Source organism: Echiichthys vipera, assembly GCF_963691815.1.
Source record: "Echiichthys vipera genome assembly, chromosome: 4".
Taxonomy (NCBI): Eukaryota; Metazoa; Chordata; class Actinopteri; order Perciformes; family Trachinidae; genus Echiichthys; species Echiichthys vipera.
The window spans coordinates 13,872,573-13,899,715 of NC_139829.1; the positions used below are offsets into that span (position 1 = coordinate 13,872,573).

Below are 27,143 nucleotides of genomic sequence, written 5' to 3' on the forward strand. Positions count from 1 at the left end.
AACTGCACTTACAAAGTACTGTTGCATGACTTGAACTTTGACCCTCTTGCTCATATATGCTGCACAAAGGATTGTGGGTCGGAACAGACAGAGAAGCATGCTGCGAAATGTGACCGATCAGACATCCTTTTATTTTTGTCATACTGCATTTGAGGCCACATATTAGGACCATGTTTCAGTACCTGTTTCTGTCATACCTGAACTTTCTTATTCGCCAATACTGAGTACCGATCCAAAAAGTTTTTTCTTTAATTATCTAGTTTGACACACAACATGGACTGTTTACATTGCTGAATCTGGGGGGAGGTACTGCAGCATGAAGAGCGGGACAACAAGGTCCTGCAACAGCTTTATCCTACAGGCCGTAAGAGTACTGAACTCAGTCAAACTGATGCTGGAACTCTCTTATACTATCTATCTATCTATCTATCTATCTATCTATCTATCTATCTATCTATCTATCTATCTATCTATCTATCTATCTGTCTGTCTGTCTGTCTGTCTGTCGGCCATCTATCTATCTGTCTGTCTATCTATCTATCTATCTATCTATCTATCTATCTATCTATCTATCTATCTATCTGTCTATCTATCTATCTATCTGTCTGTCTGTCTGTCTGTCTGTCTGTCTGTCTGTCTGTCTGTCTGTCTGTCTGTCTGTCTGTCTGTCTGTCTGTCTGTCTGTCTGTCTGTCTGTCTGTCTGTCTGTCTGTCTGTCTGTCTGTCTGTCTGTCTGTCTGTCTGTCTATCTATCTATCTATCTATCTATCTATCTATCTATCGATCTATCTATCTATCTATCTATCTATCTATCTGATACTGGTACCTTCCATGAAACAGCCCTAATTAGGACTTACTGAATCTGTTTCTGGCAAACTAAATAGTTTGGTAGTATCAGAGGGATTTTCTCTCTAATGTGCAAATAAATAAACAGCTCCTCTTCTTCACTTTGGTAACTATCAATCGCACACCACAGCTCCATCTCAGATGCTGCTGTCCTTTAAAGGAGCGTACTCATTCTCCCTGTGACCTTCCCCGGCGGTGAAGCTCTCCTCCGTGGTTCTCCTCGCCTCTTTGGACAGCATCTCGAACCTCCTCAGCAACACGATGAGAGCCACCAGCAGGGCCGCCTGCACCACCACAAACACGAGCAGACACACCTGCGAGGCCAGAGCCAGGTCACAGTACCAGTAGTGGCAGGACTCCAGGACCTCCTTCTCCGTTAAGTACGCCACCAGCCGCCCTCTCAGGCTGGGAGGGGAGCTGCAGTTGACGCCCAGGTGTGAAGTGAGAGGGGCAGGCTTATGCAGCAGCCAGGCTCGCAGGTAGAGCACGCCACAGTCACACTCCCAGGGGTTACCATGAAGGGAGACTGAGCGCAGCGAGGTCAACTCATCCAGGAGCCCGTTAGGGAGGCTGGTCAGACGGTTGTTGTGCAGCTGGAGGGAGGTGGTCCCCGCTGGGAAACTAGTGGGCAGCGAGGAGGAGGTGAGAGACCTGCCGCTGCAGTCCACCTGACCGCCATGACAGGAGCAAAGGTGGGGGCATGCTGATGACCTCTGACCTCCAAACAAGGGGAGAAGACACAGGAGCAGGAGCCCCTTCATGGTTACCAATCACTGGAGAGGAGAGAAGAGGAGAGGAGAGGAGGAGAGACAGGAGAGGAGAGGAGGAGAGGAAGAGAGGAGAGGAGAGACAAGAGAGGAGAGGAGGAGAGACAAAAGAGGAATGGAGGAGAGACAAGAGAGGAGAGGAGAAGAGGAGAGACAAGAGAAGAGACGAGAAGAGAGGAGGAGAGAGGAGAGGAGAGACAAGAGAAGAGAGGAGAGGTGAGGAGAGGAGAGGAGAGACAAGAGAGAAGACGATGAGAGGAGGAGACGAGGAGAGGAGGAGACGAGGAGAGGAGAAGAGAGGAGAGGAAAGGAGAGGAGAGGAGGAAGGGAGGGGGACAAGGAGAGGAGAGGAGGAGGAGAAGAAGAAGAAAAAGAAGATGAGATGGAGAAGACGAGGAGTAGAAGGAAGAGAAGAGGAAGATTAGGAGAGGAAGTGGAGGAGGAGGAGAAGGAGAACAGTAAATAGTTTTGTACTTACAACACGTTTCTCTTCTGACCACTCAAGTTGCTTTTAAACTTGTTACATTCAAACCACATTCACACATCATTCAGTGTTTTGTCCAAGGACACTTTGACACCGCTGTTTGAAAACTGTGTTTTAGTGTCAATAATGTTGAAGAGAGCAACTGAAAAAGTGTTAAAGAAGTCTGAGGAGTAATTTACCTTCAGTGCTGCGTGGCTTCAGGACTGTGTTTCGCTCCGAGAGGCAGAGTGTGTGTGTGTCACAGCTGCCACTAACTGATAAAGACCCCTGACACACACACACACATACACACACACACACACACACAGAGCAGCAAAGGAAGTATCTCAGTAACTCTTTATCTCTGGGGGACGTCATTTCTAATTAATTTATACTGTAGGAAGTTCTCTGGAAATAATAATTCATTCATTCATTTTCAACCCCTTGTCCCTGTCGGGGTCGCGGGGGGGCTGGAGCCGATCCCAGCTGACATCAGGCGTGAGGTGGGATACACCCTGGAGAGGACGCCAGTTTATATTAATTACAGTTGAAAAAGAGACATGTTAAGTTAGTACACTTATAATTAACATTTATTGTAATTAATTGCTGGTGTCAGATCACAACAGGTCCGCTACACATGCAAAAAGGTGACATTGCTTGTTAAGCAAGCAAAAAGCAATATAAGGGGAGAATAAAGTTTCTAATAATTAATTAATCTTTACTTGAAATGAATGAAGATTTTCTTTTAAGGAAACGTCTGCTTTCTCTTGTATTGGCACCATTTTTCTTTTAAATTAATAGGAAATTATAAACCTGCATAAAGTGTATTTAAAACACTGGTCTGTATCATGATAAATATCAGATAATTACCAGTGGTGGTTCACTCAAGTTTGAGGTATTGCTGCTAATTTATACTTTTAAGATTCAAAACTACAATTCAGAGGCAAATATTGAATTTCGTACCTCATTCATTTGATAATTTTACTTTGCAGATTCAGATTGTATAATAATACAAAATAAAATCAACTAATAAATAAAATAGAATAAGATATTGAAGTGAAATTGTCAAGCTAGTTGGCCGTAAATAAAGTACTTAAAATTAGCTGCACCTGTGTGACGTAGTGATGCATCAGTGATTATAATATGATAATATAATAATAATAATAATAATAATAATAATAATAATAATATAAAGTGTTTTGGTTTAATGATCTTTGTCGTGTGAAACTGAGAATAACGTTCTTCTTTTGTTTTACTGTCCTTTTTTACTACAATAACCTTCATTCACGTTGATTTCTTTCTTGAGTTGTGCCGTTTGTAGCAGATTTTATTTGTCAAGACTGGAAGAGAAGGGAGAATAAGACCAAGCTGTAAAATAACTTTGTTGTGAAATTAAATATTTGAAGACTGCAATGGAAATCAATCAATACGATTCTGAAATAATGACTAATTTTACTTTTCTGAAATTGACTGACTTCCACTTGTAACAGAGCATTTCTAATTATAGTATTTTCTTAATTAACTAAAAGATCTGAGTGCTTCTCCTGACACTGAATATTACAAATAAAACATTTGTGAGCCAAAGTTCTCGTAAAAAGACATTTCTCTCGCTCATGTTAATGTTATGTCCGCCCTGACTGACAGGGAGAAGACACTGTGTGCCGTTCAGAGGATGAATGGCTGCAGGAGATAAACATGAATCAGCAGATAATGGGTTTTTTCCCTTCAGCTTTGACAGCCGGAAGTGACGGAGGGATGTTGGTGATGTTGGGGGTGCAGCTGCTGCGCTCACTCTGCCTTAATGTACAACTCTGTAAGATTCAGAGAAACGATGCAGATGGACGAGAAACAAGAGTTTATTTGTCACACTTTTATAAATGGGGCACAGACTGAGCTCACAGCCTTCAGGCAAAATATGTACTGTTCCTCAGCATCGGCACACACACACACACACACACTCACACACACACACACACACACACACACACACACACACACACACACACACACACACACACACATCTTCACTAGCAGAATGCAGCAACTCACTTCCAAGGAGAGAAATTTCAAACAGAAGCATAGACACAGTATCCGCTCCTCATTATTGATGTATTTTTTACCGCAGTGACAACAAAGCGTACCGTAGGTGATGATGCATTGTAATACAAGCACAGGGCATCGGCTATAAAAATAGGCCCACAGCATTTAGCGGATATGAGTAATGGCAGCATGCTTGCACATGCACCCTGCACTGCACCGACCCTCTCATTATGTCAAAGGCTCTCCGTTCACAGTCAGCCACTGGCAATAAGTGCATTCTGAGCTCAGCCAGCACATATAAAAAATGCTGGGAGAGGATATTTTGACTTGCCATACATGAAAAAAATGTCACATGAAAGGTATTTACGAGGATCAGAGAGCAACTTAACAAGAGCAAAAGTTGGAGAAAAAAGTAAAGTACTGTGGATAAAGGGGAGTTTCATGGACGGATACCTCGAGGCAATTTCATGAAATACAAACGCTCACGCACCCAAACACACACTCACAAACACATAATTAAAAAACAATATCCATCAAATCTTAACATCACCAACAACTTAGATTTCTTTACAAAACATGTTGTAGCACACATCATACCCTGACAAAATATCCAAAAAGTTTAGCATTGCATTTATAAATTAGATACACTTAGTAGTAACTTAAATTACGCATTTATATTATATATGTTAAGACTGTTAAACCACAGCGAGGGGCTCAAACGGGAAGTTTCAGAGACCAAAAAAACCTCTGACCAACAACCGTCCAGGCAGACAAACTATACAAAGCACCAAACTGAGGATAAATGCACAGCCAGAGTTTCCACTAACACGTGATATCCATGTTCATTGTCTGAAGGTCTCACTGTCGTTCACAGGAGAAACAGCAGGTGGCGCTGCAGCCCAGCTCTTCTTGCGGGGCGACATCACTAGTCTTTGTCGTGCATCTGCTGCTGCATCTTATTCAGCATCTCCTGCATCCTCTTCAGCTGCAGACACAGAGGAGCGTTTGGTTAGAGTCACATAAATCTTGAATCTATCGCATGTGTTTAAATCCCCAAAGAAAATGCTTAAAATCACAAAAAATCTGAATTAAAGATAATAATCACCGCTGTGGGTTTAAACATTAGCAGGAACACACCAATAATTCACTGAATATGATTTCATCCAGGATTTTACTGACAAAATGCGGGATTATTTTTATTTTTTTACTTTTTACTTTAGCTATGTGACTCATGTTGCACACTGCTGAAGAGCCGCCAAACAATTTTCATTGTTCTACGCACAATGACAATAAAGATCTATTCTATTTTAATCCAGTTCTGGGTCATGGTATGTGGGCATTGTGTCCAGATGAATGGGGATTGGCTTGTCTCAGCCAAACACCGTTTGTCCAAACACAATGCCCCCACTGCCGTGACACAGAACTGGATTAAAATCAGCAACATCTCTCTTAAAGGAACGCCAAAGACGCATTCGAATCTGTGGCTTCAGACTGAATTCACAATGGTTTTATTCTGGGTTAAGAACAGAGCAATATACCTCTAAACAGGGAAACTATTTGTTAAATATCAGTGGAAAATAAACACCTGCATTTGATTTTTGGTACTATATGAAAGTGTACTGTGTAAACACATGTTAATATCACGATTATTGTCAGAGGAAATATCATGGTGTCACAGTTTTCATGATTATTAATTAGGGAATTTATTATTCAACACTACAGGAGGAAAAATATATTTTGGTCCTGCACATAAAATGTGTCAGCCTACTTGAGCAGGTTGGAGTAACATCATCTGTCCACTGCACTTGTTCCGCTTATTTATACATTTTATTTTTTAGGTATCTTTTATATTATATTTCTACATTACTGTTTGGATGTGTTTGTGTGTAATGCTGCTGTTACACTGCAATTTCCCAGCTTGGGATCAATAAAGTATTTCTATTCTATTCTATATAATATTATTTCTAATATGAGTTTACATGTATTGTTCTTACTGGTATTACAACATTGTTTCTTGTTTATGTAATTTCAGCCACATTACTGAGTTCTGCATATGTTTCAGAGCCAAACACATATTAATTATGTTAAAGTTTTTTATTTATGTATATATATATATATATATATATATATATATATTTCTCTTATTTGAATGTTTTGAACCTGAAAACGTTGTTTTAATGTTATATTCTGCATTTGTTTCATCTTTCTTGTTTATATTGATCAAACTATTAATATCTTCTATTGTATTATACCTTATAATCAGGTAAAATGAATAAAATATTATTAGTGTATGTATATAAGATGGAAAGGTAACTGAGATATTTTTTGCCGCATGTCAATATGTAAAACTATAAAAGAAGCCTTCCACACACTATTGAATATGAGTTAACCCACGTTCTCTTGAATATGAATTAGTATAAATGAATAGTTTATTAGCTGTTCTAATTTTAAATTCATGAGGTGAAATGGACTTGAGAAAAATGTTTAATAAAGTTAAGACATTAAGTTCAAGTAGCAGCCTCTTAGTCACACAGCAGGTTATTAGTTGGAGCATTAAATTACTTTCAAGTTACATGAAATATTCTCTCACGGGTGAATGACTTTCATGCAGTAATTTCACAGTTCAGTTAGCGTGATATCATATTACACCTTTACCTCCGAAGACCTGTGACTCATCTGGGATGTTTCATGACAAATTGAACTTCTTCTTACAGAAATCTCAACATTTGCTGTTTGGTGAAACAGAAAAAGTTGCTTCATACCTCCTCATCTTTCATTTTGATTAGTTTCTCAGTCTCCACATCTGGAGTGGACAGCGGCAGGATGGGGATGGGACTCTCCATACGGTTGTCCTGAGCCAGTTTACTGAGAAGGAGAAGAAGAAGAAGAAGAAGAAGAAGAAGAAGAAGAAGAAGAAGAAGAAGAAGAAGAAGAAGAAGAAGAAGACGAAGAAGAAGAAGAAGAACAAGAACAAGAACAAGAAGAAGAAGAAAAAGAAAAAGAGGAGCACGAGGAGAAGAGGTGAAGCGGGCAAATCTGTTATGGAATCTGCAAACATCAGCAGTTATCTGAGGTGTGTTTGTCTCTCTCAGGTTTTCACACACCTGGTCATCTCCTGTATGCACTGCGCTCTGTAGTTTTCGTAGTGGACGTCGCAGGTCACGTCTTTGAGGTCGTGCATGTGTGAACGGATCAGCATGTTCCTTAATTTCACAAAGTCACAGTGTGACTGGTTCTCCACTGATGAGAGAAATACGTACAATTAATTAGTAATCGTTAAGACCTTCAAACAGCTGCACAAGTAGATAAAAGACAAACTTACCTTCAACTATCCCCCATGGGTACAGTCTCCCTCTCACTCTCTGCCCTCGAGCCTCCACCACTGTGTTACTGCCGATCACGGCGAACGGGGTGCACTCCTGCACACGGAGACATGAGGGTGAGTTTTTTTTACTCTGATCTCTCCAGAGAAAGCTGACTGAGAATGCCGGACACTGGTGCAAATTCACACGGTTAAACACATTCACAAAAACTCACCGAGCGGCAACTGTTATTGTTGAGACACGTAAAAACATTTGTTTGCTTTTCTTGCACAGATTTTCCCGGCCGATCAGTGGATTCATGTCACAACTTTAACAATGGCTCCATTGTTGCAAATATTACAATAGAGAGGAGCAGGTTATTAGTTATACCTGCGTTCAAGAAGTCAAGATGCAGTGAAAATCTGATATTCAGCCATTCAGATAGTTTTACTTTTATGTGCCCAGGTTTTGAGATTTCTACCTCCACTGCAAAATTTCCTGTTTTTTTGGTTTGTTTTGTTTTTTTGTGGTAAAAAAGACTTTTGAAAAGCAACGTTTCTTTCCAGAAAACAGTCCACATACCTTTCCTGTTGTTACAAGGTAATTCCTGAGAAAACTGTTTCTAGGAAGACATGTCGCTGTTAAATGTGACTTTTCACAGATTCACCTCTTGTGTAAGTGAAGATACACTGAGGTCATGTCCTTTGGAGTTTTAGCCAGCAGAAGTGTGTTTGATCAGCTGATTATAATATTTTAAGACTGAATATATTTCTATCTGAATACTCTTGAGCCAACAAAATAAAGAAGTTCACTATATCAACAACCAAAATGTTGAAAAGATTACTTTAAAACGGCATTTAGACCTGTATGTTGGCAAATAAAACAAATTCCTTTTGGTGTTTCTCTGAGAGACGCTGTGTTCTCTTAGCCATCTTTAGTCTGGAACCAATGCAACTGGATACACTTACAACCAATCAGAGCAATAAAACAATGTAGCGCTGAATGACGTGCAAGTTGATGCGGTGCTTGGTCCGTGTTGAAGCAGGAAAACAATGGCGTTAGGGTCACAGACTTTCTCAAATTACAGCTAATCTGTACACTAACATGTTTCTGAAGACATTTTAGTGAAGAAATAGGTAAAACAGTAACAGAATATTGTAACTATGACTCTCCTCTGTCAGTCATCGTCTTAAACCCATGAGATAAACGGCTGTGATTTGCTCCCCCAAGATCCAGCCAGCTGGAAATGTGTCTGAATGGGAGAGGGGCCAGACGTACCTGCCAGAGCAAATGAAACATCAGCTCGACAGGCCAGTGTTCTCTAGTACCTCTAAAATATTGCCCTGGACCCTGAGTGAGGAAATCTGTTTTCCTGTAAACCTCAGAGAAGTGAAACGACCTCAATCTGAGGCCAAACGTACACTTACTTCCACTTACAGTGAACCATTTCATTATCTGCACTCACCTTCAGCTCTTTGTCAAGTTGTTTAAACTCTTCATCCTCATCAGAGTCACATTCGGGGAACTGGTAGACTTTGATCCCAAACTTGTCTATTTCCTCTCGTATCTACAGATAAAACAGATCGACAGTTACCTGCATACAGTAAAAACATGCGTACTCCACTGTGAACGGAGCTGCAGTTCTGAGACTCACTCTGTCTTTGAGCTTCTTTATCTCGTTGGGCGTGAGGCAGTCGGCCTTTGCGATGAGCGGAATGATGTTCACTTTTTCATGCAGAGCTTTCATAAACTCAACATCCACCGGACGCAGCCTGCAGAGAGTAATCCAGAGTGAGGACGAGTATGAAGGCTAGTTTTCAAACGACTCCATGCAGATAATATGCAATTGCTGTTATTTCACCTTGTCACTGGCTTCAAACTTATTTTGTGAGTGTGTGTGTGTGTGTGTGTGTGTGTGTGTGTGTGTGTGTGTGTGTGTGTGTGTGTGTGTGTGTGTGTGTGTGTGTGTGTGTGTGTGTGTGTGTGTGTGTGTGTGTGTGTGTGTGTGTGTGTGTGTCATTACCCGTGCCCAAATGGAGGGATGAAGTAGAGGCAGCAGTGGACTCTGTTGTCCTGGATGTTCTTTCTGTTCAGCCCACTCTCATCCCTGAAGTATTGCTCAAACTGCTGATCTATGTAGTCTGTGATTGGCTTCCAGCTAGGACACACACACACACACACACACACACACACACACACACACACACACACACACACACACACAGGCTACATTAGCTCCTCCGTGCTCTGTGAATTCAAGCGAGCAGGCTGAACCAGGCACACGTCAGAGCAGCAGGTCCTCCAGCTCACCACTCGTTGTTGTTGACGGCGTCTCCGAACCCCGGCGTGTCGACGATGGTCAGTTTGAGCTTCACCCCTTTCTCCTCAATGTCTACAGTGTGTTTGATGATCTCCACAGTTTGGTTGATACGCTCTGCAAAGCACCAACACAGAGGAAATGAGGTGAAGCAGCTGAAACAGCAGGTCGGGGATAAAGTGGAACAAGGAGGCAAATGGTCAAAAAATAAACTCTGACGGAGAAATTCAGGGGTTTGGTTGCTTTTCTGTTCCGTTAGCAACAGTGGAATGATTGCTATACGTTATTCAACTTGACCATGACTAGACAGATGTTTCTCAATACTACACCACGACAAAGCTTTTTTAATATGGTTAAATCATCTCCTAAACTGGCACTGTGAATACTTAAACAAGTCTTAATGGTGCATTAGTTGGGGACTATTTTCAGCGAGGGACTGATACACATTTGGTGCTCTAGAGCGCGCTGCACCAGCTGGTCGTGAGTTCAAAGTAGTTATAACATGTTTACACAACAACTAGATTAGTTAATACTAAATATTTACTCACAGTAACTGCAGCAAACTTATAAAAACCAACGTTAGTTTGCTAACATAGGAGGTATAAAGTAAAAGTGGTAAAGATCACACATACACACACACACACACGCACGCACGCACGCACACACACACACTCAACATCGTCGTGCTAGAAGGTGCTGCATTGTCGGATTATGAGTGAATGAAGAATTTGCGGTGTGTGTGTAAAATAGACACCTTGTGCCCTGTGTGTCACTTTGAGATGCTGAAGGGGAGGGGCGTGACAAAGCGGTGGATGGGAATCAGAGGGATGCTCACTGTGATCTGTTATTGGCTGGGGATTTAACCTCCACGTGGGCCGAGCCTACACCCCGTAACGTCCCTGTCCATCTAAAAATTACAAGTAAACAGAAAATCCAGGCAGAGGCTGGGCTCTCTGCAGATACAGACTCCACTTCTACTGGGTCATAAGGGATGACTGAGAGGGGTTACTTTTGTATTAGTTAATACATGTTTGTTTTTGGGTAATACTACATATTATACCTTTAAACAGTTTGAAAACACAACTAGACTTCAGAGTGGATTTGCTTAAATGCCTTTTAGTGTTTCTTTCAGTGACAGTAATCGCTACACTTCGTTTAACTATTAAATCACAGTATTTTATTCTTCGTCGACATTGACAAAACACTCAAAATTGAATGTTAATTAGTTAGAAAATGTAGACTAATGAGCTAAACTGGACTTCTTTAGCGCAGCTGAGTTAAATGTAACGGTGGTCTGGTTTACATAAATATCAGTGCATCATTATGATACAGAGAGATAATAAAGACTCACCTTCAGCATTCAGTAACTTCCTGTCTTTGTACAGGTCTGTGAGGAACAAGCTGTTGACCAGGGTGGATTTACCCATACCTGACTCTCCTGCACAAACAGAAGGACACACAATTTATACAAGGTACAAATAAACTAAGATGCCTTCAGCTGCATCTCCGACTGCAAACTGACCTGCCACCATCAGCGTGAAATCGAAGCCTTTCTTCACAGACTTCCTGTGCACCTGGTTGGGCAGAGTTGCAAAACCCACATACTGTTTCTCCTGGGAGAGAAAAAGAAAAGACACACAGAGGCAGAGGAAGAATTAGCTGTTAAGTAATAATTCATGCTTTCTGAAAGAAAGTATCAAATGTTTTTGGTTTCAGTGTATCTGACGGTCATGGTAGAGCTGACACAATTAGCATTAAGTGAACAATAATTGGCAGCTGTTTTAATGATTGATTCGTTGTTTCAAGAATTTTTCAATCAAAAATACGAAACGTTTTCTATTTACGGTTTCTCATTTGTGAAGATTTGTTGCTTTTCTTCATGTCATGTGATAGTTCATTGAATATCTTTGGCTTTTGGAGTGTTGGTCAAATGAAACAAGCCATTTGAGAAAATTGTGACGATATCTTTCACTATTTTCTGACGTTTTAGGTCAAACTGTTAGTTTGCATTAATAGCAAAATAATCTGCAGATGAACCAGTAATGAACATTGTTAATTGCAGCCATATTCTCCTCATTAATCAATTGATTGTTTGGTCGATTGAAAGTAAGAAAAGTGTGAAAAAATATCCGTCTCAAAGTACTGTACTTGAGTACAATTTTAAGGAACTGATACTTTACTTGAGTATTTCTATTCTCTGCTATTTTATATTTCAGTTCAGAGGGAAATATTGTACTCCACTAATTTGGAAAAATACAAAATATTATCAACAAATAAATGATGATTAATATTCCTTTATTATTATGGATTGAGATAAGATCATACTAAAGTTGAGTAATGCAATAACATCATATATACTATTCTGAAATGGACCATTCTCCATTGTGACTTACTTTTACTTTTGGTACCTTAACAATATTTTGCATCTTGAATGCAGGACTTTTATTTGTAACAGAGTATTTCTACTTTGTGGCATTAATACTTTTACTTAAGTAAAAGATCTTCTGACACTACTGCAAAACACCAACAAAAGTAGCTTAACATCATCACATTTAGGAAACTAGAACCAGAGATTATTTAACATTTTTTGCTCGAACAATTAACTGATTATCAAAAAGGTTACTAATTAAATGATCCACTAATAGTTCCAGCTCCACAATAAAACATCAAAGGCCAACAGTTTAAAAATAGAAGCATTGCAGAATGTTTCTAAGTGCAATAAAAAAGACCACAACAGACAGACTGCGTCTATAATACAGAAAATCTTCAACAGCATGGAAAAACACGTGCACAAGCAGCATTCCTCTGTGAGCAGCTGAGAATAAACCAGCATCTCAGATTTTCCACTAAAGCTCACAGAAACACACAAAGGGAGCCACAGGATACCAGTCGCTCACTGTGTCACACAGTAGCTCTCAGTCCTGCAGGTTTTCCCTGCTGCATCTGGCAGAACGTCATCTTTACCCGACAGTACGTGATGACATGTGTACATATAAATACACACTCGAGGCCCGTTGAGAGCATTCACACACACACAAAAGCTACATTCAAAAGATGTGAAAAGCTCTTTTTTCACTCTGTAAACACAAGAGCCAAACTAACAGTCAGAGTCCTTATAAGCTGTCATAACTTGTCACAGGCATTTCCGACAGCCCCCTCGGGTGAGGATCTCCTTTACGAACACACACACACACACAAAAAACAACAGGCTGTGAAATCAGCGCATGTCAGAAACACTTACAAAACAGAGGAGTGCATGAGGAAATCTGTCGATAAATCATGAAAACACAGCAGTAAATCTGTCCCTGGAGGTATCACACACCTCCACAGAAAAGCACAGCTAACACCCACAGATGATGGAAGTGAGTCTTTTGTTTGTGCACTTTTTTAAAGTAAATGAAATTTTCCTGATATTTTTCTGCTCTTTTTTGTCTATTTTTTCACCCAGAAATCCATTTTTTCTGTACCTTCTGCCTGGCTGTTCTCACTCGTGGGCACAGCAGCCGTTCCACCAGTTTTTCTTGCAGCATGATGGCATCCATCCCAAACCGCCCCGACACTGAAGGACCAAAATAGCCACGGGTCTCAGAAAGTTGAAAAAACAGCCCAGCAGGGAGTGGGGAAAGAAGTGAATGTGAAGCCTCGAGACTCAAACTCCTGCTCTCCGTCCGTTGTCTCTAACACACCTCTTTCCCTGTGTGTGCTTTTATATATGCGCCTTTTGTTCCTCCTACTTTCCTCCTCTAGTTTCCCTTTCTTTTCTTTTTATTTCTTCCTTTCCTCTGCCCTACGGCGGTCCGACTCTCCCTGTTCAGACAGGTACGGAGGAATTCTCACTGAGAGGGAGGGAAACAGAGAGAGGGAGTAAGAGAGAGGTGGCAATTTGAGGGAGGAAACAAGGGAGGGATGGAAGAAGCGAACGTCTAAAAGAAACTCATTCATTCAGCCTGTATTCCTCCTCCCCCAGCTCGAAAAACTCTCCACGGAGAGAAATGACCACCAGAGAAAGGCAGAAAGAGAAGCTGACAGAAAGTTTAGATGAAAAAACAACTAGTTTGAACTTGACAGTGACAAAAGCTGGAGAACAAACAACAGATAAAGACACAACGCTTCATGTGCAGGCCTGTGGAGTGAGTTTATCAGATTAACAAATACATCAACTTTAATCCGTGTGTGCGTGTGTGTGTGTGTGTGCGTGTGTGTGTTGAACAGAACAGCATCGCCTCGACCAGTGTTTTTTATTTATGTTTTTTTACTCATGTTTCACCACTCAAAAAAATGAGGTGATGAAAGAAGTAAAAGTGCCAATAAAACGATTTAAAATACTTTATTACATTACAAGTAAAAATCATTCAGAAGTGTCGACAGCTAAAGAAAGTAGAAAGTAAAAGTACTCTCTGACTGATCATACTGTATTTTGATATAAAGTTAGGAGGTTTAATGTGTTCCTAACATCCAGAGGGTCACAAGATAAATCTGAGGGTTCATGAAATGATAAAAAAAAAAAAAAGAAAAAAGGCTCTGATACACAAATCTATTTTGATTTTCTCTATTCTTTCCTGGAACTGAACTCATAGACATCTGAAACATGACAAAGGGCCGCAGGTGGACTATTTTAAGTCTAATATTTACAACACAACACAACATAAACTGCTTTGTCTTTCTTAGGCATGTACTACTTCACTTAAAAGTTTATGTTTATATGTTTATGTTTATTTATTAAGATCTCCATTAGCTTATGTCTTAGACAGTAGCTACTCTTCCTGGGGTCTCTCCTCACTTACCTTAGCTGGTTTACAAACACACCTGACATTTAACCCAAACATACCTCAAAAACATTCAGACAAGACTAAAAACAATATCCATCACACAACAGTCAACATAAACTCAAAACATGGTTAATACATACAGTCGCTCTATAATGCATCGTTTCTAAAGCTGATAGGGAAAAAAATCTACTAAATAAAGAATGGTAATTGAGGATCATTACGGCAGAAATGTTCTGAACAGTCTCTAGTGTTAAAAAAAAAAGTAATAGTTTTAGTTTTTTGCTTTGAATTTGATGAGAAATTGATATTACTTTGATGTCTATACACAAAACAGCTACAGCTGTCAGCAAATCCATCCATCCACACATCTAACATCTCACTATAATATCGTAATACACATAGGTTTTTATACATATTAAGCAAAGAAGCTACAAGGTGATAATTAGATAGAGAGTGCTGCAGGAATTAGTCCTAAAACCTGGAAATTAGTCAAAGTCAATGTTTTTTTTTTTCTTGGATGCCTTAAATAAGGTCTTGTGTTATCAAAAGCTTCAGAGATGGTATGGTTTTGTTCTATGACATAAAATACATCAGTAAATACCCCACTTGTGAATTTTGAAATGGGTGCGATTGATAACAAGAGACTACAAACGTCATCACGCCACACAAACTAAATCAGTCCGAAGCCAGTGGGCGGTGTAGTTCGTTCCTAGCCTTATGTTGTTTTTTTTACTTCCGTCATTATCTTGCTGAACAAAACGTGGAAGTGACATAAACCTTTGTCACCACAGAGCTTATTTTCCGCAATAATCAAAAATTCTAGTGGAAAAATTTCATTGACTTTTTGTCGAGGGAACCATCTTCTAGGACAGCCTACAAAAATACGCCACCGCTGCAGAACTCTATATTTACTGTACAATGATAGTGGTGTCTTCTCATCTCACGCTCAGCAAAAACACAAATGAGTATTTCCCTAAATGTCAAACTATTCCTTCAATAATGATGTTCACATATGTCATGTTTTACATCAATTGATTCTTAAAGAAAATTCCAATGGAGCAATTTCTAGATTAAAAAAAAAAAAGGTTAGGAAGCTCTGGTCTAGACTGTAATGAAAACGATGCAAACATCTGGTTACTTCAGGAGTGTGAGAGTGTGTGAGTGTGTGTGTATAGAGGTGAACGAGGTACATTTCATGACAGAGGTTGCAGCCGATTGCTTCCAGATGTGACGGCGGTGTGTGTGTGTGTGTGTGTGTGTGTGTGTGGGTGTGTCCGGCTCATACATGATGTGGGCAGCAGAGCTCTTTGACATAAAAGACCTTTTTTTTCTCTTTTCTTTCCCCAAAGTAGGCACACCCCGCAGTGATGCCACGTACAGGATGTGACAGTCCCACTCCACTCCACAGGAGGGTGACAGAGAAGTTTATTCAGATAAAAAGTTGAATAGTTTGAGCCCAGCACCTCTCGAAGGGAAGAAACAATCTCAGCCACAGTGGTGCTGATGTTAGTAGAGATGCTGGATGAACCGTTTAGCTCAGTGTAGACATGAGAGAGTGTGTGCGTGTGTGAAGGGAGGTGGGAGGGTCAGTGTGAAGAGAAGAAAAGAGCAGATGTCTTAAAATGGTACAATAGCCCCCTGAATAAACCCCCCACCTTTCTCAGTGGCCAGCTGTCCCTTTCCCCCCATGTACGACCAGACAAACTAAATATATTCCTTGTCTCCTTTGTTACTTGCAAATCTGACATCATGTTCAATTAAACATGTCTCGTTTCAAAGTGAAGCCAAAATGTTTCGTCTTGTATGATCTTTTTTTTTATTCACAACCTCACTCCAGACACTTAAAGGGATAGTTTGGCTTGATTGAAGTTGGGTTGTATGAGGTACGTATCGATACTCAGTGTTTTACCTATGACGGTTGGGTCGCAGACAGTTTGAAGAAGCAGAGAGGGGTACCGACACAGAAGCTGCAGCAAAACGAGCTTTAGTCCCCTAAAGCCCAGTTCAGACCGAAGATTTGTGACGAGACGAAACTGTTTTAGAGCGTTGCAGGTGAAAGTTGCAGCGGTGTTAACTGATCCGTCTCATCTGGACTCAAACCGGCTGATGTTGTCACCTGCGACTCAGTTTGTCAAATCTCCAGCAGCTGGTTTTAGAACGAACACACGTCACCTGTTTCAACCGCCAATAAAGACTTAGTTTGTGAGTGACAACATTAGAGAGAAAGAGAGTGAGTGAGCGAGACAGAGAGAGAGAGAGGGTCGAGCGAGTAATACAATGAATAAGGAGAGTGAGCGCCATCTCTATAGAAATGCAGCTGTAGCAAGTATCTCAATGTCTCTGTCCTCATTTATATTTTAAAATGCTACAAATTATATCCAGCTACGAAAAAAGCCTGAATAGTCGGGTCACAACGGAAGTACAGAGAGGCGTTGCTATGGAGATGACACACCGTCTCATCTCCTTGGTCCGAACGGGCAGGTTTAAGAACGTTGCAAAGTAGTAGTATTTTACTGTTTAGCTGCAGTTTGAGAAAGCTTGTGACCAGGCCGCCATTGTTTTCCGCTGAGAAAGCTCCGCTGTTTCGTTGCTGTCATTAATTGTATGAGCTGTTGTCATTAATTCATTTAGCTGCTTCCCCCGTCCAAAGCGGTACATTGCTTAGCGTCTGTGTCTGCTTCTGGCTACATGCTTACCATCATCTACTGTAGGTAAAACCCTGACAAATGATAAGTACCTCATACAACCCCACTTCAAAATAGTCAAACTATCCCTTTAATGTCATGTTTTTGTTGCTGCTCTCATGTTCACTCTTGCACAGGGCTCCTGGGTTAAATTTTACTAGATGATATTTGGAATAAGGAGCGATGAGACCACAGAGGTGGATTATAATCTGATCTGTACACATGAATCCTTCTCAGAAATGTCTTTGTTTTGGTTTGTTTTATTGGCTTCTTGGATTAATTCTTTGCATTTGTTTTGTTGTTCTGAGATGATTTGAAGTTTTTCATATAGTCACCAAAAAGGCAGTGACATCTTTAGAAACGTCCAAAAAATACATCTATAGATTGGAAATCATCAAATTCACCACATTATAAATGGTCCAATAAATCTCAATTTAATCCTGTAAAGATATTTGATTCTCTTTCCTTCTGGAAGTCTGAACCCATTTTGAATCATCTGTTAAATTCTTCTTTAATTTACTGGAACAGACAGAAACTCTCACACATCTAACACATGTTAAACACAGTCAAACTCTCTGTAACGCAGAAGTGATCCATCTTGTCTGTCACTGCCTGAACATCTGGATAAATTGTCACAGTTGCTGTGATACAATCATACGGTGTATTGTAATAAAGACAGACTCCTCGTTGCTGTTGTGGAGTAAATTGTCAAAGTTGCGACTCTGCACTGCCTCTTTGGCCTCCTCAATGCGGTTCAAACACAGAGGGGAGATGCGGCAGGTGCAAAGCTACGTTAAGAACAAACCACGAGTCAGGACTAATGACGGGAAGCAGCCGTGCAGCAGGCTGTGAGGGGGCAACTAAAAAAACATCTTCCAACTCTCTGGTTGGCCGTCACGTGTCCGTAGAGCTCTGTATGTTGTGCTTTGTTCACTTTGTGTGCACATTTTTAGACACCGTCTTGACTGTCGCACCTGTTTTCTCTCCTTCCTTCCTCCCTTCTGTAAAGCACCTTAAAACTACTCTTGCAAGTAACAATTAGTGTGTGTCAAATGCTGATTGTTAGGTCTATAATTTTGAAGCAGATAAAAGGGTAAAAATCTTCAGTTTAAAAGAACAAACCAGAAAGTATTTGGCATCTTTGCTATGACCTTAATCTTTAATAGATTTACATAATTGCTGTAGATCAACTTTCTGTTGATCAGTTTAACAAATAATCGACTGAATGCACTTATGATGCTTTGAAAATAAAGATTACTTACTTATTTGTACTTTTCATTTGGACAACATTATGTTTGAAGAAATGTGAAAAAATGTACATGATCGGAAGAAACGCGGTCTTGTTTTTTTTGCTCTTTACAAGAAGAGACTTCCTCGCTGTTAGAATATTAACAATAAATGAATCACAACTCTGTTTATTTGTCAGTCAGTTGAGATGGTGGACAGTCCTGCAGCGGCAGAGATCCAGAGATCAGCCACTCAATCAGCAGGCAGTGCTCAGCTTCTTCCTCTTGGTCATACAAAGTCACAGCCTTTGAGGAAACAACTCTTAAAAAGGCCCCAGCAGTCAGTCACTCACACACACACACACACACACACACACACACACACACACACACACACACACACACACACACACACACACACACACACACACACACACACACACACACAGACACACACACACACACACACACACACACACACACACACACACACACACACACACACACACACACACACACACACACACACACACACACACACACAAATATCAAACTTAATCAAATGAGTCTGGTCCAACAGCATAACCATAATTTCCTGCTGCCAAACCCTTTCATGAGGCTGCAGTGACGAGACATCACGACACAAACACACAGTTGGGCCGAAAGACTTTATCTCAGCTCTTCACACATTTAACAGCTGACTTTTTCCAGTCGAAGACAAACAACAATGATTTCTGTCTTTAAACTGTTCAAACGGCTGTATCTCTTCAGACTGATCCACCGGTTAACGTGTTTGTACGAGATTATGTATAAGTGGAGTATCCATGGCAACGTGTCCTATTTTGTGCAGGAGAGAGTACAAAGGTGAATATCTTCCTCAAGTTGAAGTATCAACACTTGACTTAAAAAAAACTACTTCCAATCAAAAGTACAAAAGCAGCTCATTGAACATCAGTGGGGTTGAAGACGACTAAAGGGCTGAAGGTGAAAAATGGGTGTGAAATTATAAAGAAGTGAGATTACCAAACCTCTGTCGTCCACTTTTCATCTCCGCTAACAGCTTGCGGTTCAAGGAAAAGACGTCTCTAATGATACAGGAGTGCATTGCCTGTGCCATTTAATTACTATGGAAAATGCTAAAATTAATAAAAGCATAACAGTGGATCACAAGAGGAGAACAGTTTCATAGTCAGCAAACTAACAGCTGGATAACATTAGCAAGTCAGGCGATAGCAGTAAAAAGCCCTCAGTGCATTAAATTAGGCAAAAAAAACGCTATATACTTATCAATTCAACATTTAGACTTTAAGAGGAAAAATGTTTTTTTCTTTCATACAGCAAAAATGACTATTTAAATGGAATAACATTTGTAAAACACCATAACAGTAAACTGCTTTGCAATCATTTCTAGCAAACTGAAGTGAAAGAAGAATATCTAACTGCTCTTTTCTGTCAAATCATGAGATCTTAAAGAGGTGTAATGTGTTCTCTGCTTCTATCAGCCCGGCGGCCTGTGATGCAGCAGTGAAGAGCGGTGACCTTTACTGATGACTTCCATCTGCCGTCCAGCTGACACTTTCACACCATTAACCCTGACTTTTTCACCTAAATGTGTTGCCTGCCCAGCGACTGAGGCAAGAGAGGGTAAGAGGGAGAGATACAGGGGTGAGGGTGCGTGAGACGGAGAGCGAGCGAGTACAAAAACTACATAACTCCTCCCTCCTCCTCTGTTTTCTCTCTGTGGAGATGTGAAGTCCTGCGTGCACTCAGCTCTTTGACATGCTGATCTGACAGCATGCAATTGCTCAGGCAACAATAAAATTGCTTCACTGAAGGACACTTGGCCATCGTAGCCCAGTTTTAGCATCCGCCCGTGCAGTGACAATGGACACTTGTGGGAGCACGGCTGAAGCCTTGAGTGGTACTTTAAACGAGTGTCTCTGAACATTAGCAGAAGGATTCAATCAGCTAAGAAAGTTTTTTTAGAAAGGTTGGAAGGACACAACTTCTGGTACTCACAGGGTACGTCAAACTACAATAAAACTTATTCAAATGAATCATGTTGTTGCACGGTGAAACTTTTATTACCGTAAACACTTCTAGTCCAGGCGTTCACAAACTTTTTCAGCTCAAGACCCAAACATACAAAAATGCATCAGGAATTGACACGACCAAGAGTGAGTCACACTCAGAAGAACACATTTTTAGGTCCAGCTTTGCAAGAAGCGATAGAAAGCGAGGGAAAACAGCAGCATCTGAGCTGAACAGACCCGTGTAGCAAAATATAATCCTCTTCTTCTATTTCAATAAGGAAAAGTAATTCACTTGTCATAGCAACCCATTTCACTCTGCTGATTGGCGACCAAATGAAAATGGGTTCGCCAGCCATTTTTGGTCCTGGCCCTACGACGGCGTATTAGGGCCAAGTATGAAAAAAGAAATTACGGACAGAGGAAAGGCGGTAATACTTAGAGAAGAAATTTGCAGATTTCTGAGATTAAAAAGGAGCAATTTGAAATTCAAAAATGAAATTCAAAGTCTGAAAATTAGCATCTTGTTCTACACCTCCAGTGTTTTGTTTTACACTCCCGACTTTTTTCTCAGAGATTTGGTAGTTTGCTAGATTTGTCAGTTTTCAAGCCTTTTTTTATTTATCAGATAGTACAGACAGGAAATGGGGTGAGAGAGAGAAGGGGAGACATGCAGCAAAGTCGAACCCACAGCTGCTGCCTTGAGGACCTTTAGCCTGTTTATATGGGGCGACTGCTCTAAACCACTGGGCCATCGGTCGCCCCAGATTTGCTACTGGGCTCGAAAACAATGACCCCCCCCCCCCCCCCCCACCCCGTAATTATTATTTTTTTCATACTTGGCCCTAATACGCCATTGTATGTCCCTAACTTTGGGAAAGACTGCTGTACTATGTTTTCACACACACCATCCTGCTGCCAGACATGCTCCTTACTGTAAATGTGTTTCAAAAAAATACTGCTTCTGCACGTAGGAAACTCAAGTATGAATTTGTAACCTGTTCTGTCTTCAGTAGGACTGAGGACGTATCAGGAGATTAACCAACATATTGTGGGTTTTGGTCTTTTCATGGGATTTGTTGACAATAAATACATTTTTCAAAGAAATCTTAAACTTGAGTTCCATTTATTCATTTTTATGAAGCTCAAAGACTTTTCATCCATGTTGAGCTCAACTTTCCAAAATCAAGAACAAAAAGTGTCAAGTTCAACATGGATGAGACGTCTTCTAGCTGCTTGGATTAAGAAGAGGGTGAACATCTATAATTCCATGAAAACTGAGCAAACTCAGTATGCTGGTGAAGACCATGTGATGAGGTCAAAAGCTCCAGAACCAGTGAACGGGTGGACCTTGCTACTTTATGAAGTAACACCAACCTTTAGCTTTCACAGGAGTTTGATGCAACATTTCAGTATTTTCTAGACAAAAGGGATCTTTCTGGGATTAATTAAAAGTTAAATTCAGATTTTTAGGTTATGAAATCATTTTAATTCGTTTTAGTTGGATTGCTGCTCAGACTCCTGATCCCTACAGTGATTCCAAAGGGCTTGTAATCCCAAACATATCAAGGCCAACAAAATACTTGAAAGGTTTTTTGTCAAGGAATCTCTCTATCTGGGTCAGCCTCCAGTTACTTTCTAAAAGCTCCTTGAAACACAGTGGCGAGACATGACGAGCACTGTGGTGTTACGTATAAAAGCAAGAAAAGAAGTTCAGGTACAAGACAGAAAACACAGCATCACACACGCTCTGCTGAAGCACGACATGCGTGTTTGCAGCGTGACAAAATGAAGGAATTTGGGGCAGAAAAACACCGGGACAAGAACAAGAGCAGCGGCCGTCAAACTCCCCAAAGAAAACTTGTACAGGCAGAAACTCACGCAAACAACAACGATAGAAGCTGCTTTATCCTACGTGGCTGTAGACTCCTTTTCTCTGTCCCGAATGCAGTTGCTGTAAAATGTATACCAGGCATGCAGAAGCCATTAATTATCTTTCAAAATAATCATATTGTGTTTAAATCATATATCAAGATATCCTAATGCACAATTACATCATTTAAAATCTGGTGTGAAATGTTTTACATTTATAATTTCGCACTAAAGTACTTAATAATAAATAATATTCTGTTTTTTGATTCAAATACACACAGGAGTTTACCAAAATAAGCTTTACTGTGGTTATATCATATAGCCTACTCATTTATTGAATTTGTTGAATACTGAATTGTTATATTGTGATGTATATCGTTCTAAAGATATAAAATGACCTATATCGGGATAGAAGATTTAATTAAAACCTACAGAACTTTATTTTAAATTGTAGAGAAAATCTCAAAAAAAACCCACAAATGTCAGGTTAAATTTTGGGGAAAAGTGTATAAAATGATGCACAAGACATGTAGAAGGGAGACCTGCTGCAGCGCTTATCGATGTATATGTGCAAATATGGGTACTGATGGTACTATTTTTTATCTTTATTTTTATTCAGTGGGTTTTGAAGGATATTGTAAATTCTTTGCATTTCACCTTACTTTCATTGTTATGACATTATCTGCCAGTTTTCTGTTCATCCTGGGTTTCCCTTATTGTAAAGCACTCTGTGCTGCGTCTCTTGTATGAAAGATGCTATACAAATGAGTTTTTTTTATTGATTTGAACATGATGAAGCCATAAAGAGACAGCATTCACCCGTTCACAGACACATTCATACTCTGATGACCGAGGCGCCTGCTCAGGAGCCTTCAGGAGCAACACCATCATTTTGATACATTTTGGGGTAAATGTTGAGGCAATTTAAAAAAAATTCAACTATGTTCCTTGCTAATTATCACCTACTTACTATGAAATTTATGGACTGGTGAAATGAAGTGTAGAAACGAAAGACAAAAATTGGAAATTGGGTAATGAAACAGTTATCAAAGAAGAAGTTTGAGACTTCTTGGATCAGCCGCTCTCTTCTCTCCTTACAACTTTTCTTTTACGCTCATAAGCCGGAGCCACAGCAGGGGATCAAATCCCAGTTTCAATACCTCACCCAACCCCCCGAGATACTCCTGCTCTGCAGCTGGTCCTCACTGGGAGCTGGTGAGGGTCCCATCTGTGGCAGCGAGGGAGAGCGAGGGGAGGGCGGAGTAATGGAGGAAGAGTGAAGCGAGATGTGGAGATGATAGTATCTGAAGTGAAGTGACAAGTGCACGGATCCAAATGCATCTGATACAACATCTGTTGGATATTTCCTCATAATTGTCTTTAAATTCTAGTTATGCTTGTTTTAAAAGGAGTTGTTGGCAATGAGGAGAATAAATACTGAACAAATGTGCAGATGGGAATCATTTATGCAGCAAAAAAATGCTAAATACGACAAAGCGAAGACATAAAGGTGCAAGAATTAAAGACCATACTGTTAAAAGTGTTTTTCACTTACTAAGCAGTTAAAATCTTTATCGCTGTCTGCTGAGTCACAAATAGTCAAACTATTGATAAAGTCATTAATAAATAGTGTCTCACTTTCTAATTAGCATCGAATATTGTCAAAAATTTCACTTTTTACTCCACTTCATTTATTTGATAACTTTATTGACAGCTTTCTTTTTATTTAATACAAATAGATCAACTAATAAATAGATTAAACTGCTCAACAGAAAATGAATTAATGTTTATATCTCTACCTTCTCCAGCTGTAAAAGTGATGAACACATCAATGCATCGATAATTATAACCCGATCATATGATATTCGATCCAGTCTGCATAAGGAATACTTCAAGTATATTTTGATTCTAATACTTTTGTGCTTTTACTTAAATAAAGTTTTGAATGCACGACTGTGTAAACATACTGTTGCTGCGTTACTGTCCTTTGTGGCTACAGTGAAAATTCTTCAAGGTAAATTGACGTCTAAGTAAAGTAAATAAAGTATTAAACCTAGAATATTATGTGGCTGTGTTTCATTATGGGCTGCTGAGAGGAGATACTCGTGTCCCTTATGATCAGTTTCTTCTGTCTGTACGATTGTAACATTCGTGCAAAAACTAAATGAAGCTGCATTTATTTTAATTGTCTTAATTCTGAGGCTAAAATCTGACGCTGACCTTGTTTTGCCAACTGATGTCTACTTTTTTAGATGATTGTTGCAGCACTGGAGACATCTGAAAGTGACACGGAAACATTATCATTCGGTCAGGATGTTTTTACAGCGGTGATCATGTTACTCTGGATGTGGTTCAGCCTTCACTACAACAAGGTGAGAGATCTCAGAGAAGTGTTGATGATAAAACTGTGATGAACAACCGTTCAGTGAATATGCCCAACACCCACACCAAGAATAATCACAGCACAGGATTGTGGGTAGGTCAGATGGCGTCGTCCATGCACTCCACACGAGAGAAGTGATAAAAACGGTTTAAAAAAAGGCTGTTGCCTGGCAACGTACTATCACAGCAAAGGAAGTGGTGATGTGAGGGAGTGAGAAAGAGGAAGAGGAGAACGAAGGGGAATGTTCTGAAAATACTGATTTAGGATTAATTATCAGTTGTGATTCTTTCAGCGGCCATTATCTCAGCATTCACTGAGCACTATTTGTTTTTTTAGTCCTCCTCCGCAGCTGGGATGATCCAGAATATGAAGTATTTCTCTCAAAGTATCCAACAGGGTCAGATGCAGCAGAGTATGTGGGAGTGAAGAGCAAAACGCACAAGGTGTAAAAACTGTAGTAATCTAAATACAGAGTGAGTGAATCACTCCACGTTCAGGATTGAATGAACATTTGTCTGATTGTGATTTTTTACGTTAAGTTTCTGCACAAGCTGCAAATGTTTACGTTGCAACAATCATACTAATCCAGGTTTTCCAGCAATCCACTCATAAGCTTTCAACTACTGGATTTGGTCCAACTGTGATTTTTTATCGGAGAGGGCAAATCTGTCCGCAACCTGACCAGCTGATATGTACCAGCAGCGGTGAGGGAGGTAGAGGAGGACAAAGGGCAACAAGGAGAGTGAACCCTGGACAAATATCAAGATGGGAAACAGTTCTGCTGCCGAAGAAAATGCTAGACACCACAGAGTGAAGACGTAAACGTGCAAAGACTTAGAGACCAAAGTGTTCTTCAGTTACAAGCAGATCTGAGTTTTTATGCTTCTCGTCTATAAACAACAACTTATCAAAGCATCTCTCCAAAACATTTCAGTCATTTTTCTGCAAAAAAATAGTACGAGTTGTAGTAATAAGTATTGTTTTCAAGTACGATTAACAGATACTTGCTTGAATTAATTGTATTTCTGCTACTTTATACTAAAGCTGGAGGATATGGCCAAAATCTTCTATCCTGATAATAATTCCATGTCCAGATAATGATATAAATCATAATATATCTCTCTGTCCCCTTGGTCCGGACAGAATTTGGGAAAAAGGCTTTTCCTACTCTTCCCCGTCAACCTGAAACAAACTGCAGCACCAATTGAGGCTTTCCAGCGTGGTTCCTCTAGAGGATTTCAAACTTATTTTACAAATGAGTTTAAGTTGTCTTTATCGTCCGCGGGGGTCTGCTCTTGTTTTTCTAGGTCGTTTTAAACTACTGCCATGTCACTTTTATGGACTGTGTTCTGTTTTCTCTTTGTGTGAATGTCCTGTTCGATGTAGCTGTGTGTTGTTTGTTAGTCAGGTCTCTCTTGAGAATGAGACTCTATGTATAAATAAACCCGTGAATATTCTCATCCAAGCGGCTTCCTCTCGACCAGTCCCAGCCTGGTCAGATGCGTACATGGACTGATGAACCTCTTGGATGAGAGGTGAAATGTCTTCTTTGACTTCTTTGATGCTGTATAAATAAAGGTTAAAAGAAAATAGCATGTTCTCTGGTACTTCAATAAATAAATAAATAAATATGAAATCACCAGATGGTAAAGTTTTGTTTCACTCCTGTGTGAAGTTAATGCCTTTGAAATGAAAAATATTGAGTATTTCTCATTTCACTGACTTTATTGCAATGTGCTTTTTAAAAATGTCTTTAGATGACATATTTGTGTATCACGATATCTCAATATAGGATTTAATTCAAATACGACACCACCGAATGAGGATAAATGATCATATCTAATGATCGCCCAGCCCTACTTCATACTACTACTCCACTACGTTTATTTTATAGTTATTGTCACTACTTACATTGCTGATATAATTAACAATGCTATGTTAATAACATGCAACTATGTGAAGGCCTTAAAGGGATTCTGACCATGTAATCTCAGTGTCCCCAGTCCAATCCATGTTTTCACTCAATAAAATAACTGAAAAATCCACTTTTAAAATGTAAAAACAAGATAGCATTCTGAACTATTACATATGTATCATTATGAATGCAGAGGTGTCTCTAATGTTTAGTTTATGCATTTATATCAATAAGAGTGAAACAGTTTCAAGTAAGGTAAAAAACCTGGACATTACAGCCTTAATGAAGACTATGTATTTCAGGACTGTTGTACTGAACTGTTTTAGTTCGGTGTAGCTACACTGGCAGCTGTAGATCAAATGATTATGCACTATAGACATATATAATAAATAGTTAAGTATTTACTATTACAACACTTATTGATCCATGTTTTGCTTTAAGAATGAATTATTCTCATCTTTTTCATTTTTATCTCACATATCCAGACTTTTTGTGCTTCATGGTCACCATTTTAAATCTATTAACGTCC

At 39.8% G+C, this 27,143-nt stretch overlaps 2 protein-coding genes across 3 annotated transcripts in view; both read right to left on the reverse strand.

Annotated features, from left to right (window-relative positions):
- Window positions 1-826: 826 nt before the first annotated feature.
- gp1bb (glycoprotein Ib platelet subunit beta) lies at window positions 827-2,316 on the reverse strand. Its single transcript, XM_083913020.1, has 2 exons — window positions 2,277-2,316; window positions 827-1,619 (listed from the first exon to the last, which is right to left on the reverse strand). The coding sequence occupies exon 2, from the start codon at window positions 1,605-1,607 to the stop codon at window positions 984-986; it is 624 nt and encodes a 207-aa protein (XP_083769146.1). The 5' UTR covers window positions 1,608-1,619; window positions 2,277-2,316; the 3' UTR covers window positions 827-983.
- A 1,744-nt stretch (window positions 2,317-4,060) lies between these two features.
- The window catches only part of septin5a (septin 5a), a 24,043-nt gene continuing 960 nt past the window's right edge, over window positions 4,061-27,143 (reverse strand). The window contains exons 1-11 of one of the 2 annotated variants that reach the window (XM_083911654.1): window positions 13,203-13,471; window positions 11,258-11,348; window positions 11,087-11,173; window positions 9,729-9,852; window positions 9,442-9,576; window positions 9,073-9,190; window positions 8,884-8,985; window positions 7,439-7,535; window positions 7,221-7,356; window positions 6,879-6,981; window positions 4,061-5,101 (exon numbers count right to left, since the gene is read on the reverse strand). In XM_083911654.1, the coding sequence (XP_083767780.1) occupies window positions 5,042-5,101; window positions 6,879-6,981; window positions 7,221-7,356; window positions 7,439-7,535; window positions 8,884-8,985; window positions 9,073-9,190; window positions 9,442-9,576; window positions 9,729-9,852; window positions 11,087-11,173; window positions 11,258-11,348; window positions 13,203-13,277 (1,128 nt within the window). In that variant the 5' untranslated portion in view covers window positions 13,278-13,471 and the 3' untranslated portion in view covers window positions 4,061-5,041. Of the gene's footprint in view, window positions 5,102-6,878; window positions 6,982-7,220; window positions 7,357-7,438; window positions 7,536-8,883; window positions 8,986-9,072; window positions 9,191-9,441; window positions 9,577-9,728; window positions 9,853-11,086; window positions 11,174-11,257; window positions 11,349-13,202; window positions 13,472-27,143 lie in introns of those variants that run through there. The other variant, XM_083911655.1, reaches the window with a different exon arrangement.